At 42.8% G+C, this 12,057-nt stretch overlaps 1 protein-coding gene across 3 annotated transcripts in view; it reads right to left on the reverse strand.

Annotated features, from left to right (window-relative positions):
• The window catches only part of LOC117693507 (NACHT, LRR and PYD domains-containing protein 5-like), a 59,864-nt gene that overhangs the window by 30,244 nt on the left and 17,563 nt on the right, over positions 1–12,057 (reverse strand). For all 3 annotated transcript variants that reach the window (XM_076932086.1, XM_076932081.1, XM_076932080.1), the window contains 2 exons: positions 4,427–4,504; positions 280–357 (listed from right to left, as the gene is read on the reverse strand). In XM_076932086.1, the coding sequence (XP_076788201.1) occupies positions 280–357; positions 4,427–4,496 (148 nt within the window). In that variant the 5' untranslated portion in view covers positions 4,497–4,504. The remainder of the gene's footprint in view (positions 1–279; positions 358–4,426; positions 4,505–12,057) is intronic.

Below are 12,057 nucleotides of genomic sequence, written 5' to 3' on the forward strand. Positions count from 1 at the left end.
GGAAATATCCACCATTAAAACAAAGACTCCTTTTTAAATTTTAATTACATGTCTACATGTGGAAACCTAGGAGTCTCATGCCAGCACAGGACCGAAGTGTTAGATTTCTTGGAGCCTGATTTACACTTTGTTCTGAGCCACCTGGTGTGGATGCTGATAACCAAACTCCAACCCTTCATGCACACACATAAGAATTCGGGAGTCTAATCTTCAGATGGAAACCTGTAAAACATGTGGCTTTATTTTACCCATCTTTGCACCCCCACCCTGCCTGCAAACCTGATATCTGTCTCTCTTCTGATCCAAGGTCTTTCACGATTGCTGAACTGTCTTCTTCTGGAGTAGTCATTTTGCTTTCTGCAACAGAGAGGAAGAGTTAATAAGTCAGTCTAATTGCCTCAGCTGTCTAAACTACAGAGGGGTTTAATTTAAGGCAAGCCTCTGCTTAGTTTATGCCTCAAGTTGTCTGTGATGTCAAGTTCTTTGACTTACAAGTACAGAAAAGCAGCAGAGAGAGGCAGGCAAAGATGTCCTCCATGGGATACAACACGTGCATTCTACACTACTTCTTCTGAGTGGCTATCACAATGAGGTGCTGTGACATAGGCATTAGGGTTCATATTTATTCATCCTCAATTCCTTCAGATTTCAGACCTGTGTAAGCAGCTATTCACTTGATACTTGTAATTTGAGCCATCTTCAATTTTGTGTGTGTGTGTGTGTGTGTGTGTGTGTGTGTTCATGTGTGTGCACAGGTGTCAATCATGGTTGTCACTTTCCTCTGTAGGCAACTACTTGGGTTTGAAAAAACATACATATCATTTTTATATGTCTATGTGTGTATGCAAATTCCCTTGGAGGCCAGAAGAGGACATGAAATTCTGTGGAACTGTAGTTAAAGGCAGCTGTGAGCCACTTGAATGTGGGTGTTTTGAATGGAACAGGACTTTGCTTTTTGTTCAAAGTGAGATACCATTTGTATCAACTCCACCCACCCTTAGTGAACAAAAGATGGGGAGGAGAGCCATGAACTGCTGTCCTCTGCACATGGCACAGCTGTTGTGCTCATGAAGCCATACAGAAGGGGCTACCTATGCAAGATCATGACACTTAATATTGCATCAGAAATTGGGTAGGGGGTACTCCTGAGGAAGTGACAGGATTTGGAGTTACTTTTCTGTAGAAGTTTGTCCTCCACTGAGTTGTCAAGGCTCTTTGAATACATAGGCGTGGGAAGGTCTATGTGTACATTTGTGTGCACATATTTGGACCATACATTCACTTTTTCATGTCTTTCTCAGTCACTTTCTGATTTTTTAAAGAAGTGTTTATCTGTTAAATAGATAGGACTAGAGATTATGCTGAGTGAGGTTCTCCAGAAACAAAAAGAACACCACAGTTGGTATGTGCTCACTGATAAGTGGATTATTAGGCAAAAAGCTCACAGTACCCATGATAAAACTCACAGACCGTATGAAACTCAAGAAGAAGGAACACCAAAATGTGGATGCTTCAGTCCTACTTAGAAGGGGAAACAAAATAATCATGAGAGGTGGAGGGAGGAAGGAATCTGGGAGGGAGAGAGGAGGGGAAGAAGAAGGGAGGGAAAGGTGAGCAGGATCAGGTATAGGAGTAGGCAGGGAAGAAGTATAGAGGGTCAGGAAGTTGGAAGGTATGTATGGGGGGAGATTGCAAACAGGGAGTAGCCACTAGACTGTTCCAGATGCCAGTGAAGCAAAAAGTTCCTAGGACCCATTAGGGATAACATTAGCTGAAATACCCAACAAAGGGCATCTAGAACCTGTAGAGACCATATCCAGTGCTTAGTCATGGCCACCCAGTTGAGGTAAGGGGCCACCCACCCATCTCAAACATATTAACTCAGAGTTACTCCTGTCAAAAGGAGATACAGGGACAAAGAGTGGAGCAGAGACTGAAGCAAACACCATGAAGAGACTGCCAAACATGGGGATGCATCCAATCTGCTGACACCAAACCCAGACAATATTTTTTTCATTTTTTTAAAATATTTTATTTACATTTAAGATGCCTTCCCCTTTCCCCATTTCCCCTCCCTAGAAAACCCCTGTCCCATGCCCCCCCTTTCCTTTTTGCTTTTATATAATTTTTTTAATGTTAATCAAAGGATTTATAAGTTTGGTAATGCTCAATCAGAAGCGTAACCCAATACCCAACCTAGATATAAAAACTATCTTTGACTGGTGGAGACCTGTGAACATGTGCCTCCATGCCCCCTCTCTCTTTCTCTCTCTCACCACCTAGCTTCTCCTCTCCTTCATCTTCTCTCCTTACTCCATCTCTTCCTCTCAATACTCCTTCCCACTTAGCTCCTCCTACATATCTCTCTTCCTGTTAAAGTAAAACTTTTCTCTCAAAATACAGTTAGAGCATACTTATTCCTAATTGTATCAGTGAAGTACAAAATAGTCCTAATACCCAGTCCATCATTTTGTTGACTAACCAGAACCTCTGTCATCTCTTCTAACTAAAACACTTACCTTTTGATCCTGGCTTTTTTTTTTTTTTTTTTTTTTTTTTTTTTTTTTTTTTTTTTGGCTTTAGAGTGAATGTCAACTGAAAACCATCTACTCAGATCTTTTCTGTCAAAGTCAATAGCCAGGATTAGCTATGAGACTATGGGTCTTCAACCACATCAGAAATCCAGAATGACTGAGTTAACTGAAGTTATGGGAAGCACTAAAAGTAGCTTCTAAAACTTAGCCAATTTATAGAGACCGCTGAACACCTGAAAAGCCCCTATACTACCAAACGTTGGAGCATCAAATCTTCAGCCTTCTGGCCCAGAGTCATCTGACAGACCTTAGTGATGCAGAATTATTAAGGGCGGATTACTCTGTCTAGGCAGATATAATCAGTCGACTATTCTGCATGTGTGTCCTCTCAGACACTATTCTTGATGTCAAGGAATGCTTGCAGACTAGAGCCTGGTATAGCTGTCCCCTGAGAGGCTCTGCCAGATCCTGACCAATACAGATGCAGATACTCACAGCCAACCATCAGACTGAGCACAGGGACTCCAATAGGGGAATTAGGATAAGGACTGAAAAAGCTGATGTGGTTTGAAAACCCAAGGATGAACAATACCAACCAGACCTCCTAGAGCACCCAGGGACTAAATGACCAACCAAAGAGTACACATGGAGTGACCCATGACTCCAGCTGCATATGTAGCAGAGTATTAGCTTTTTTGTCATCAATGGGAGGACAAGCTCTTGGTCCTATGGAGGCTTGATGCCCTAATGTAGGTGAATGCAGGAGTGGGTGGGTGGGTGAGGAAACACCCTCAGAAGTTGGGGAGGGGATAGGATAGGGGGTTTGTGGAGGGGAAACTGAGGAGGATAACATTTGAAATGTATATAAATAATCAATTGAAGAAAGAAAAGAAAAAAGAATGTTTAGCCTGTATAAATGTCCCTGCATCCAGTGCAGGTTGTGCTTGCTTAAGAGCACTAGTGTGCTAAGACCACAAGAGGGCAAATCTCCTGGACATTGATTTACAGGCATGAGCTGGCAAGTGGGAGCTTAACCCTGAACCTGCATCCTCCAGAAGAGTTGCCAAGTGAGCTTACCTGCTGAGCTACCTCTCTGGTCTTCAATCTTGGTTTTGGAGAGTCTCACTAAAGCTGGATATCACCATGGTTGACTGGGCTGGCCAGAAAGTACCAAGTTTCATCCCAGCTCTGCCTCTTTGGTGGTGGTATTATAGGCACATACCCCCCACACACACCTGGCATATTTAGATAGGTTCTGGGAATTCTGGTCCTAGTGCATTTCTTGGAGCAAGACTAGCCTCAAGATTATTATCAAGGTGATTTTAAAATTCATGATACAATCAATGAAACCAAGAAAGCAACCCCCACAATCATGCAAGACATATAAGGTGTAATATAACTCTGAAAGAAACATTTAGGACAGTACAGGTAGTGGTATAAGGAAAGACTCAGATACCAGCTAACTAGGGCTGAAGCACCCACAGCAACTCTATCTGGCCAATTGAGAAGAATTGTTTGTGTACATACGTGTGTGATTTGCAATAATTGTCAAGTATGTGTGTGCGTGCATGTTGATGTGGGTGCCAAAGGTCAACTTTAGGTTTCATTCCTCAGGAAACATCCACCATTAAAACAAAGACTCCTTTTTAAATTTTAATTACATGTCTACATGTGGAAACCTAGGAGTCTCATGCCATCACAGGACCGAAGTGTTAGATTTCTTGAAGCCTGATTTACACTTTGTTCTGAGCCACCTGGTGTGGATGCTGGTAACCAAACTCCAACCCTGCATGCACACACATAAGAATTCGGGAGTCTAATCTTCAGATGAAAACCTGTAAAACATGTGACTTTATTTTACCCATCTTTGCACCCCCACCCTGCCTGCAAACCTGATATCTGTCTCTCTTCTGATCCAAGGTCTTTCACGATTGCTGAACTGTCTTCTTCTGGAGTAGTCATTTTGCTTTCTGCAACAGAGAGGAAGAGTTAATAAGTCAGTCTAATTGCCTCAGCTGTCTAAACTACAGAGGGGTTTAATTTAAGGCAAGCCTCTGCTTAGTTTATGCCTCAAGTTGTCTGTGATGTCAAGTTCTTTGACTTACAAGTACAGAAAAGCAGCAGAGAGAGGCAGGCAAAGATGTTCTCCATGGGATACAAAACGTGCACTCTACACTACTTCTTCTGAGTGGCTATCACAATGAGGTGCTGTGACATAGGCATTAGGGTTCATATTTATTCATCCTCAATTCCTTCAGATTTCAGACCTGTGTAAGCAGCTATTCACTTGATACTTGTAATTTGAGCCATATTCAACTTTGTGTGTGTGTGTGTGTGTGTGTGTGTGTGTTCATGTGTGCGCACAGGTGTCAATCATGGTTGTCACTTTTCTCTGTAGGCACCTACTTGGGTTTGGGAAAAAAGTACATTTCATTTTTTGTATATGTCTATGTGTGTATGCAAATTCCCTTGGAGGCCAGAAGAGGACATGAAATTCTGTGGAACTGTAGTTAAAGGCAGCTGTGAGCCACTTGAATGTGGGTGTTTTGAATGGAACAGGACTTTGCTTTTTGTTCAAAGGTGAGATACCATTTGTATCAACTCCACCCACCCTTAGTGAACAAAAGATGGGGAGGAGAGCCATGAACTGCTGTCCTCTGCACATGGCACAGCTGTTGTGCTCATGAAGCCATAGAGAGGGGACTACCCATGCAAGATCAAGACACTTAATATTGCATCATAAATTGGGTAGGGGGCACTCCTGAGGAAGTGTCAGCATGGGGAGTTACTTTTCTGTAGAAGTCTGTCCTCCACTGAGTTGTCAAGGCTCTCTGCATACATAGGCGTGGGAAGGTCTATGTGTACATTTGTGTGCACATATTTGGACCATAGATTCACTTTTTCATGTCTTTCTCAGTCACTCCCATTCTGATTTTTTAAAGTAGTGTCTATCTGTTAAATAGATGGGACTAGACATTATCCTGAGTGAGGTTCTCCAGAAACAAAAAGAACACCACAGTTGGTATGTGCTCACTGATAAGTGGATTATTAGGCAAAAAGCTCACAGTACCCATGATAAAACTCACAGACCGTATGAAACTCAAGAAGGAGGAACACCAAAATGTGGATGCTTCAGTTCTACTAAGAAGGGGAAACAAAATAATCATGAGAGGTGGAGGGAGGAAGGGATCTGGGAGGGAGAGAGAGAAAGGTGGAAAAGGGGGAGGGAAAGGGGGCAGGATCAGGTGTAGGAGGAGGCAAAGGAGAAGTGTAGTGGGTCAGGAAGTTGAAAGATGTGTGGGAGGGGGGGAGATTGCGAACAGGGGGTAGCCACTAGAATGTCCCAAATGCCAGTGAAGCAAGAAGTTCCCAGGACATTAGGGATAACATTAGCTGAAATACCCAACAAAGGGCATCTAGAACCTGTAGAGACCATATCCAGTGGTTAGGCATGGCTACCCAGTTGAGGTAAGGGGCCACCCACCCATCTCAAACATATTAACCAGAGTTACTCCTGTCAAAAGGAGATACAGGGACAAAGAGTGGAGCAGAGACTGAAGAAAACACAATCCAGAGACTGCCCCACCTGGGGATCCATCCAATCTATAGACATCAAACCCAGACAGTATTGCTGATGCCAAGAGATGTTTGCAGACAGGAGCCTGGTATAGCTGTCCCCTGAGAGGCTCTGCCAGATCCTCACTAATACAGATGCAGTTACAGCCACTCATCAGACTGAGTACAGGGACTCCAATAGGGGAATTAGAAGGACTGCAGGAGCTGATGGGGTTTGAAAACCCATAGGATGAACAATACTACCAGACCTCCTAGAGCACCTAGGGACTAAATGACCAACCAAAGAATAGACATGGAGTGACCCATTGCTCCATCTTCATTTGTAGCAGAGTATCCTCTTATCTGACATCAATGGGAGGACATGCCCTTGGTCCTATGGAGGCTTGATGTTCTAGTGTAGGTGAATGCAGGAGTGAGTGAGTGAGTGGGTGGGTGGGTGGGTAGGTCAGGAAACACCCTCATAGATGTAGGGTGAGGGGGTAGTATAGGGGGTTTGTGGTGGGGAAACTTAGAAGGGGGATAACATTTAAAATGTAAATAACTAATTTTAAAAAGAAAAAAAAAGAATGTTTTGCCTGTATAAATGTCTCTGTATCCAGTACATGCTGTGCTTGCTGAGACCACAAGAGGGCCAATCTCCTGGAACTTGATTTACAGATATGAGTTGACAAGTGGGAGCTTAATCTCGAACCTGCATCCTCCAGAAGAGTTACCAAGTGATCTTACCTGCTGAGCTATCTCTTGTCTTTAATCTTAGTTTTGGAGAATCTCACTAAACCTGGACATCACCATGGTTGAGTGGGCTGGCCAGCAAGTACCAGGGATCCTCCCAGCTCTGCCTCTTTGGTGGTGGTATTATAGGCACATACCTCTCCCACCTGGTTTATTTAGATAGGTTCTGGGAATTCTGGTCCTAGTGCATTTCTTGGAGCAAGACAAGCCTCAAGGTTCTGCCTCATTAAAAACAGCTATGTACCCAAACACAGATGCAATTTCATGCAGTTCATATCAGGAGCCTATCTGACCATTTAAGATATATTCTCAAGGTGATTTTAAAATTCATGATATAACCAATGGAACTAAGAATGCCCCCCCAATCTTGCAGATAAATATAGTCATATATACCTTGAAAGAAACAATGTAATTAATTTAAGCCAATGGGGATAGCAGTATAATGACAGACACAAGTCAACTATGGCTGAGGCACCCAAAACTACCCTCCCAAACCTCTTTCTTGCCAATTTAGAATAACTGTTTGTGTACATATGTGTGTTGTATGTGACAAGCAGCAAGTATGTGTGTGCATGTTGCCGTGTTTGCCAGAGGTCAGTCTTAGATTTTCTTCCTCAAGAAACACCCACCTTTAAAATAGACTTATTTTTAACTTTTAATTACATGTCTATTTTTGGTTATGTATGAGCATTCTGGAAGCTGAGGACAGAGGTGTTGGACTTCTTAGTACACCGAGCTCTGAGTCACCTGATGTAGATTCTGGTAACCAAACTCCAGTCCTGCATGCACACATATAAGACTTCATGGGTCAGAGCACTGAGCAGATCTTGGGTGGCAGCTCTGTCCCCAACCTCCAAGAACCCAGAGTAAGCAGGGATCCCCGGCGCTCTAACTCAGGCAGTATCTTAGGTAAGCAGACAGCAGGGCCTGACCTAAACAGGGAATAACTGGGACCTACAAGGACCCAGGAAGTCACTCCCGGCCCGGAACACTGGTTCTTTCCGGTCTGGGCCAGAGCACTGAGCAGATCTTGGGTGGCAGCTCTGTCCCCAACCTCCAAGAACCCAGAGGAAGCAGGGATCCCAGGCCCTCTAACTTGGACAGTGTCTTAGAAACTAGTTCTCAGATCTGAGGCCTGGATCAGACCTCTGCCAGGTCTGCTGTTGTGTGGACCCCGGATTCCACCTGAGACATACTGGAAGGTCCACACAACCCAGAGCCACAGAGGAACAACTGAACTCAGAGCGTCAGACAACATATCCTGAGATATTCTAGAGGAGACACTGCATCCAGAACAGCAGACACCTAGCTGGACTGCTACCTTGGAGGCACCATATCCTGAGGCATCCTAGAGGTACCACTGTAATCAGTGCAGCTGGAAAAGATCACAGAGACATCTGGACCCCTAGAAGATCAGACACAAGCTAGATAACTGGAAAGGCAGGCTTCAGTCAGAGACAGCAAGTACAGGCAGCACTAGAGTTAACCAGATGGCAAAAGGCAAGAGCAAGAAAGTAAGCAACAAAAACCAAAGTTACATGGCATTATCAGAATGCAGCTCCCCCATCATAGCAAGCCCTGAACACCTCATCACACCAGAAAAGCAGGATTCAGAATTAAAATCACTTCTCATGATGATGATAGAGGGCTTTAAGAAAGACATAAATAACACTCTCAAAGAACTTAAGGAGAGCACTGGTAGACAGATAGAAACCCTTAAAGTGGAAACACAAAAATCCCTTAAGGAATTGCAAGAAAATGCAACCAAACGAGAGAAGGAATTAAACAAAACCATGCAGGATCTAAACATGGAAGTAGAAACAATAAAGAAATCACAAAGGGACAATACCCTGGAGATAGAAAACCTAAAAAAAAAAAGATCAGGAGTCATAGACACAAGTATCACCAACAGAATACAAGAGATGGAAGAGAGAATCTCATGTGCAGAAGATACCATGGAAAACATTGACACAACTGTCAAAGACAATGCAAAATACAAAAAGCTACTAACCCAAAATATACAAGAAATCCAAGACACAATGAGAAGGCCAAACCTAAGGATAATAGGTATAGATGAGGGGGAAGACTCCCAACTTAAAGGACCAGTAACTATCCTCAACAAAATTATAGAGGAAAACTTTGCTAACCTAAAGAAAGAGCTGTCCATAAATATACAAGAAGCCTACAGAACTCCAAACAGTTTAGACCAGAAAAGAAATACTTCCCGCCACATAATAGTCAAAACATCAAATGTACAAAACAAAGAAAAAATACTAAAAGCAGTAAGGGAAAAAGGCAAAGTAACATAAAAGGCAGACCTATAAGAATTACACCAGACTTCTCACCAGAGACCATAAAAGCCAGAAGATCCTGGACCAATATCATACAGACCCTAAGAGAACACAAATGCCAGCCCAGACTACTATACCCAGCAAAACTGTCAATCATTATTGATGGAGAAACCAAAATATTCCATGACAAATCCAAATTTACACAGTATCTCAACACAAATCCAGCACTTCAAAGAATAATTGGTGGAAAACTCCAACACAAGGAGGGAAACTACAACCTAGAAAAAGCAAGAAAGTAATCTTCCAAAAACCGTAAAAGAAGGTAGCTACACAAACATATCTCCACGGACATTAGCCCAAAAGCTTGGATTAGCAGAAGACTCAACCCGCAGACCACATGAAGCTCATGAAGAAGGAAGACCAAGAGGGGATGCCTCAGTTCTACTTAGAACGAGTAACAAAAATGCTCAAGGGAGCAAATAGGGAATCAAAACATGGAACAGAAACTGAAGGAGGGGCCATCAGGAGACCATTCCACCTGGGTATTCATCCCATGTACAGCCACCTAAGCTAAACACTGTTGTGGATGGCTGGAAGTGCATAATGTGAACATGATACAGCTGTCTCCTTAGAGGTCTGCCAAAGACTAACACTCAGGACGATGCTCACAGTTAACCTCTGATATGATCAGGGGTTTCCCAATGGAGAACTTAGTGAGAGGACTGAAGGAGCAGAAAGGGTTAGTGACCCCAGGTGGAAAGAAACAATACCAAACAACCAGAGCCCCCCCAGGGTCTAAACCACCAGCCTGGGAACACATAGGGAGGGACCCAAGACTCCAGAGGTATATGTAGGGGAGGATGGCCTTGTCAGACATAGGTGGGAGAGGAGTTTCTTGGTCCCATAAAAAAAATGAACAGAGTGGGGGGGGAATGTGAGGGGGGGAGGGGATAGTGAGGGGGGGATAGGTGCAGTCACTGCCTCATAGAAGCATGAGGAGGGGGATGGGATAGGAGGTTTCTGGGTGGTGGGAGGAAGTAGGGTAAGGGGATAAAATCTGAAACGTAAATACTACAACCAATTTTAGCAAGTGAAACAAAAAAGTTGTCAGAACCAACATCTTTAAAAAAAAATGTCAGCCCCCTGGGGGGGGAGAAATTTTTTTTTCTTGATACTAAAACTTGTTCTGAGAATTGTATATTGCAGAATACACAGCCTTGGTGTATCTACTCATCAAGCATACTGAGCAGACCTGCCCAAACCTCCGATGTCCTGGAATTCCATCTGGATTCAGTGAAGACACAGCATCAGAGGCTTATCAACTTACTCTTCCCCCCCCACCCCTCTAAAATCTCAACGCCCTTAATCAGCTTGAAGAAGTTAAAGAAGAGTCAGCGCCCCTATTCCCTGAGCTTGGGGACTAAGGTGGTTAATAATGGTCTGTCTTTCTAAGGAAAAGTAGTGGTTTTGTTGGAACAGGGGGGATTAGCTAGGACTTATTGCATAGCCATAACCTATTGGTAGAAATCTGTATAATTATTATCAAGATGAAGTTATAATTTCTTAAATGGTACAAAATCTACTTTGATTTCAAATTTAAGGTTTTCATTGATACGAGCCTCTTATTAATATAAAAATGAGATGAATATTGATACTCTCATGGGCATTGTGCCTGTATAACACATTTAGGAATACAAGGCCTAGACCCAGCCCCCCCCCTTTTTTTTTTACTTTTTTAACTGATTTGGGACGGTTAACCTTATGAGTTAAGGGACTATAGCAAATTCATGGTTTTGAGTTTATTGTTAGGGTGTTTTCCATATTTTATTTAGAAATAGCTGAGAGGAGTGAACAGACAACAGTCCAGGTTACCTTACATAGATAGTTTTCAAAACATCAGAAGTCCATAGAACTGATGCTACAAATATTTATATATTAATGTTCATATTGATCAGAGACCTGTCTGCTCCTGACAGCTTCCTGTCGTGGATTCTAAGAAGAAATTGAGCATCCTTGGAGTTACTCCAGTTGCGTGGTGACAGCCACTAGGCAAGAATTGCCTCTTTCCATCTACAGACAAATTACTGTCCAGAAAAGGACACACATGCAGAATAGTCGACTGATTTTATCTGCCTAGACAGAGTAATCAGGCCTTAATAATCCTGCATCACTAAGGTCTGTCAGATGACTCTGGGCCAGAAGGCTGAAGATTTGATGCTCCAATGTTCGGTAGCATAGGGGCTTTCCAGGTGTTCAGCGGTCTCTATAAATTGGCTAAGTTTTAGAAGTTATGTTTAGTGCTTCCCATAACTTCAGTTAACTCAGTCATTCTGGATTTCTGACGGGGTTGAAGACCTATAGTCTCATAGCCAATCCTGGCTATTTGAGAGAGATCTGAGTAGATGGTTTTCAGCTGACATTCATTCTAAGGCCAAAAAAGCCATGATGGACTGGGTATTAGGACTATCTTGTACCTCACTGGTACAATTAGGAATAAGTATGCTCTAATTGTATTTTGAGAGAAAAGTTTTACTTTAACAGGAAGAGTGATATGTAGGAGGAGCTAAGTGGGAAGGAGTACTGAGAGGAAGAGATGGAACAAGGAGAGAAGATGAAGGAGAGGAGAAGCTAGGTGATGAGAGAGAAAGAGAGAGGGGGGGCATGGAGGCACATGTTCACAGGTCTCCACCAGTCAAAGATAGTTTTTATATCTAGGTTGGGTATTGGGTTACACTTCTGATTGAGCATTACCAAACTTATAAATCCTTTGATTAACATTTTTTAAAAAATTGTATAAAAGCAAAAAGGAAAGGTGGGGCATGGGACAGGGGTGTTCTAGGTAGGGGAAATGTGGAAAGTGGATGGCATCTTAAATGTAAATAAAATATAAAATTTTAAAAAAAGAAAAAAAAGACTTCGGGGTC

The sequence above is a fragment of the Arvicanthis niloticus genome, chromosome 1, assembly GCF_011762505.2.
Source record: "Arvicanthis niloticus isolate mArvNil1 chromosome 1, mArvNil1.pat.X, whole genome shotgun sequence".
Taxonomy (NCBI): domain Eukaryota; kingdom Metazoa; phylum Chordata; class Mammalia; order Rodentia; family Muridae; genus Arvicanthis; species Arvicanthis niloticus.